Source organism: Copadichromis virginalis, linkage group LG23 (genome assembly GCF_057382275.1).
Source record: "Copadichromis virginalis isolate Kocher_CV1m ecotype Utaka linkage group LG23, C_Virginalis_male_GT1.1, whole genome shotgun sequence".
Taxonomy (NCBI): domain Eukaryota; kingdom Metazoa; phylum Chordata; class Actinopteri; order Cichliformes; family Cichlidae; genus Copadichromis; species Copadichromis virginalis.
In genome coordinates, this window is record NC_140639.1 from 19,478,878 (window position 1) to 19,484,332 (window position 5,455).

Below are 5,455 nucleotides of genomic sequence, written 5' to 3' on the forward strand. Positions count from 1 at the left end.
AATTTACATAACTGATATATAGATATGCAGACACTGCAGGATATATATGTGCATGTGTAAAAAACCCCACACAGTCCAAATAAAGCTGGTGTAAAGATGATATCGTTTTTAAGACTGAGTCCAGAAAACAACATCCACGGGTTCCTGATAGTTTGGTTCCTTTAGTTAGACAGTTTTTATTCTGTTTCCTTTAATAAGAAAACCACACTATCTGTATAAAGAAACATTTGATTTGCAATGTCTGAAAGAGGACAGAGCTTAAAACTGGAGTTTGCTTTCATAGTTTTATCTGCTTCGAATCATGGAGAACATATTAAATAATATTTTAGGTCATAGAACTAATTGTTGTTGAATGACAAACACATTGGTGAGAGTTCACAAATGCATCTGCTAAATATGTCCTTTACAAAATGAAACCAATCAAGGTGAACTCTAATTTTAATTTATTTTAACATTTATAATTTCATATTCAAATAAATATTGGGTCATTGTGTTTAACATTTTTATTGCATCTGGAAGGAATTTGTGATTTTGTGAGGGAACATTATGATTTTGAACATTTACTTCCACACTATGATATCACATCATGTGATGACTATGCAGTCCCTATGATAGTGAACTAAAAATAAGGCTCAGACACACCTGCATGTTTTTTTATCTAACAGATTTATGGTTTCATGTTCTCATCTTCTTTAAAATCCTGTTTGTATCTCATTAAACATTTGTTCTTCTTTTACCACTGCTCGTTGCCTATCAGCATATATTGGGAGTGCTGCTGTTTCTCGCAGTTTTCTACAAAATTAAACTCAAACAAGCAAGATTTTTTTGTTTGCTTTATTCGGAATATTGCAGAGAAATACTTTGAAGAGCAGGCAACACTTTGTTTTAATTAAACAAATGCTATAAATGATGAATCATCTACTAGGGAGCTAATAATTCAGCCTTTTCTGTTTCAGCTCTTTTTTTAATATTGAAATAAAAAAGAAAGTAAAAAAACAACCAAAATGCTGCACTGTTACAGACTTTTCTAAATCCTGAGTGATAAACGATATGAAAAGCGATAAGCCAAGAAGAAGGAAACAGTCAGTCAGCTGCGTGTTTGCGGCTGCGTCTGATGAGCCTGAGCAGAGAGACTCCACAGCAGTACACCAGACTCTTCGTGATCAGCACCGTGTACACCAGGCAGAGCAGTTTTACTTGTTTTTGAGACACGGGATGTTCTGATGATGGACCTTCTGTTAAAGTTTGATTGGTGGAAAGTGTATCTGGTGGAAGTTCTTTTGGTGGACTTTGAGAAACTCCTGAAACAGAAAAGTCACATTTGAGTAGCTGCGTAGCTAATTTCATGCTGAAAAGGCAACAAACTTTCATTACCTTCCTCTATTTGACCCTCCACCGTCCCCCCCTCGTGTGTGACAGAACAGCCATATGTATGTGAGTTCTCGTCTTGCTGATGGATCAACAAGATGCTGGCAGTGTAATCGGACTCTATGATGTCCAGCTGTTCTGTGTCACCAGGGGGCGCCGCCAGCGGAGATCCGTCCTGCTTCTGGCTTTTCCAGGTGATCTTGACCACAGGAGGAACCATTTGTGAGGCCACACACAGCAGGGATCTCTTCTCCTCCAGATGATCACTGGATGCTGCTTGGTACACTGTCACCGAGGGCTTTGCTACCGGCGTAGCTGAAGTTCGACAGCAGACACAGAATTTCACTCAGTGTGACCTGAGAAGCTTCATAATCACCAAACTACCAATCAGTGCCTATCGGCCGTGTAATGGCTCATTTTAAACACTTAACAATATTCAGATGATTTATTGTTATAATGTACAATGTAATATTAAATATTAAAGGCAGAATTATATTTATCAAAGTTAAACTGATTTCATTAACACACAATATTTAATACAATTAACTCCTTTGTCCTTTACGTCTGTTATCACAATTTTAAATTATAACAATACAATGTAACACATCTATAGATGTAAAAATAAATCACATCCTTCACATATCATGGCAGCAGTATTGATAATGAAAGCACGCGTACTTTGTACATTATAGTTTCTGTATATATTTGAAGCATATCGTTTGTAATTATTCTAAAACTGTTGCAAATAAGATTTCATATATACGATGTGAATATTTCTATATCAGTTTTTATAATATGTCAGAATTTAATTGTATCTTTGTTTTCATAATGATTTTATATTTGGCATCTATAATCTCTTAAAATATACAAGGTTAGTATATACATATTACAGTAATTTCAGCTGAAAACATTTATGAAGAAATATTTGTACAGGGGATTTTTTAAATCTATATTGCGATTAACTAAATATTTTGTATGACATTTTAATGACATTAAAATGACATTTAAGAAATTTCCAGTATGCACAGAGAGAGAGACCGAGACATCATTAGATCAGAAACTTCAGAACTTTTTTCATTGTGTTCACATGAGACATAATTTTTTTCATGTAGTTAAACAATAGCAATTATTTGAATATGTGAAAAATAGCTTAAAGCCCTCAAAGGATACACAATCAATTCTATATAATGCACTACATGTAATGAAATACTGAATTACATAGCTTATTATATAATTTCAAAACTTTTCTTATTTTAAGTATGATGTCAAGTCCTAAATTTCCAAATTACATCTACTATAATATTTGAGATAATATTAAGTCAGTAGTCATTAAACTTTCCTTAAATGTGTCTTAAGATTCAAATATGAATAACATTTTATTTATAAGCTTATGACTTACTGTAAATATGTCCACGTTTAATTTTAATGATTTTCTTTCACAAATCCCAGTGAATCTGTTATCTTTTTGAGCTTACAAACAAATATAAAAATAAATAAAAGGATGTTGAAATTTCTTAGATAAGGATTAGTTGTAATCCTGCTCACATCAGACTTTTGGGACTTTTCACGCTGAAAACCCCCCAATAAATACCTCACATATACAGTGAGATTCAGTTTTTTTTCGACCTTTACAGAAACACATTTAAAGTCGAACTTAACAGAAACTGGCTTTGAACAAATTGTCATTTTGAAAGTCGTAAGGAAAATGATTTCATTTGTTCTTACCTGTTACGTACAGTTTAGCTCCAGAGCCAAAGATCATGTCTCCTCACACAGTGACACAGACCAGTACAAAAACCTGTCTGATGTTGAATGTGGCAGCTGAAGTAAAGCAATGTCATTAACCAATCAGACGTAACATTATGACTCTGCCTGATTTTGTGTTGGTCCCTCTTTTGCTGCCAAAACAGTCGTGAGGCATGGATTCCACTCGACCCCTGAAGATGTGCTGTGGTATCTGGCACTGAGATGTTAGCAACAGATCCTTGAAGTCTTGTAAGTTGTGAGGAAGGACCTCCATGGATCACACTTGTTTGTCCCGTAGATCCCACAGATGCTCAGTTACTGGTCACTGTTTCTTCCTTTGACGACTTTTGATACAAACTGACCACCTGCAGGAACACCCCACAATCGGGCTTTTCCATTTTTGCAGCGAGTCATCTAGCCATCACTATTTTGTCAAACTCACTCAAATCCTTACACTCACCCATTTTTTCTGCTTCTAACACACCAACTTGAGGAGAAAATGTTTACTTGCTCCTTAATACATCCTACCGACTAACAGGTGCCGTGATGAAGAGATAATCTTGTCACCTGTCAGGGGTCATGTTGTTATTTCTGTTTAGTGTAATTCAGCTCCATGATTTGGTTCAGTCGAGATGAATTAATGTTGTAAAAACTGCATGAATCTGAATATTCTGCATAACTTCTGCCTCCAGATGATGAGCTACCTGAGCTGACCTTTGTTTCACAAGTTTATTCTTGTCCAAACAGCAGGTTGGCAGTTTTCCTCCAGAATTAACCTTCTCAACAATGTTTTGATGGAGTAGCACTGTAACAGGATTCATTTGCTGTGGTGGGCGTGTAGTCTGTGGCTCAGCTGCACAGTAGGGGTGTTGCAGTGGGTTCAGGGGCAGTGTCAGGAGAGCCTGGTGGACACAGCTGACATCGATTGTCTGGAATCAATGAACGGTCTGCAAAGATAAAACTGTGCAAATAAGTCACTTTAACTGCACCAGCCGACCCATCTGAGCATGTTTTGGGACCTAGAAACAGCCAACAAGTGTTACAATATTAGTAGGGGAGACCGGGGATAGTTGTAACATTTTTGACATTTCTGTCTGTAAATTGGAGCTCTTTTAAGGTAGTGGATTCAAAATGTAATGCAAAGTATTTACATGTCTCTGCTATTAAATAGTGCAGCTATTTTCTCTGCAGCACAATTACCCATTGCATGGTATGGCCTCAAACACAAAGAGTGAAATGTTACAATTAACCCCATAGTCTGGGTTAGTTGTAACATATCCTGGGGTAAAATGTAACACAATGAAATAAGGGTACTAACAAAACATTAACATGTAATCTTTGTTTATTCAACACATGAATGCACTTACATCCATTTATGTAGCTGTGTGTGTGTGTGTGACAGAATGCAGAAATCTAACTTTTGAACATATGCCAACCCCCCAAAAAAGACAAATTATGGAATTTTCTGCAACTGAATATTTCATTCATTTTGGTTGGTCTTCCGTGAGTTTGGCCTCATTGGCTCAGTGGGCATTATAACCTACAACTCTTGCACCAATTTTGAACATAACAAGGAAGCTGAAAAAATGTAGTTGTTCACCAGCATCGCAATTCCATTACTTTTTTTCATGGCTTACCTTGGTGTGGTTTGCAAAGTGCTTCAGAAAGATGAGTGAATCTGTTTCTTGCATCCATCCTGATTTATTTCCACTACCAGTACTTCCTACTGGCCCATCTCTGACACAGTGGTCTGCATAATGTATGTGTGGGAACACAAACAGTGGAGGAATTGTGTTGCCAGTGGCATTAACCGCATATACAAATGTGACCAGTGAACCTCTCTCTGCTGATGTTGTTACCCCAACTTGTTTAATATAAGTTAAAGTAATAGTGTGGTAAGTTGTAACATCTGCATTATTGTTACAACTAACCCAGACTGTTGCTGTTACAACTGACCCAGACTCCTATAGCCATGAACTAGCTAACATTACAGCCAACGGCTAAAACATTAGCACTAAAGACTTACACAGAATATATCCCCATAGACATACAAATAACATAATTTAAGTTTGATGAGTTTAACTGCAAAGCAGATAATGCTATTAGAAATTGAAATAAAGTAGAAAAACTTACTTTTTGACATACAAATTACTTTTTTCCGTGTTAAATTGTCTGTGTTTGACAAAATGTGCTGATTTTTCACATGTGATAGCAGAACTGAATTGGGCATGTACAGGATTAATCACATCATTTGAAACTTAGCCCTGATTGGAGAAATTGGAAGTGTTACAACTGACCCACGTTACAACTATCCCCGGTCTCCCCTATGCACTTTGGTCGT

The 5,455-nt window shown here is 36.4% G+C and overlaps 1 protein-coding gene across 1 annotated transcript; it reads right to left on the reverse strand.

The window, feature by feature from the left end:
- Positions 1-826: 826 nt before the first annotated feature.
- Positions 827-4,252, reverse strand: LOC146680700 (immunoglobulin lambda-like polypeptide 1). Its single transcript, XM_085450043.1, has 3 exons — positions 3,094-4,252; positions 1,375-1,683; positions 827-1,301 (listed from the first exon to the last, which is right to left on the reverse strand). The coding sequence occupies exons 1-3, from the start codon at positions 3,128-3,130 to the stop codon at positions 1,084-1,086; spliced, it is 564 nt and encodes a 187-aa protein (XP_085306169.1). The 5' UTR covers positions 3,131-4,252; the 3' UTR covers positions 827-1,083.
- Between the last annotated feature and the right edge of the window lie 1,203 nt (positions 4,253-5,455).

Bases quoted from the DNA above. Each gene is read 5' to 3' on its own strand.
- LOC146680700 (XM_085450043.1), bottom strand. From the start codon at position 3,130: ATGATCTTTGGCTCTGGAGCTAAACTGTACGTAACAG. The intron at 1,684-3,093 runs GTAAGAACAAAT...GTCGAACTTCAG, and splicing joins AGCTAAACTGTACGTAACAG to CTACGCCGGTAGCAAAGCCC. The intron at 1,302-1,374 runs GTAATGAAAGTT...TTTCTGTTTCAG, and splicing joins GGAGGGTCAAATAGAGGAAG to GAGTTTCTCAAAGTCCACCA.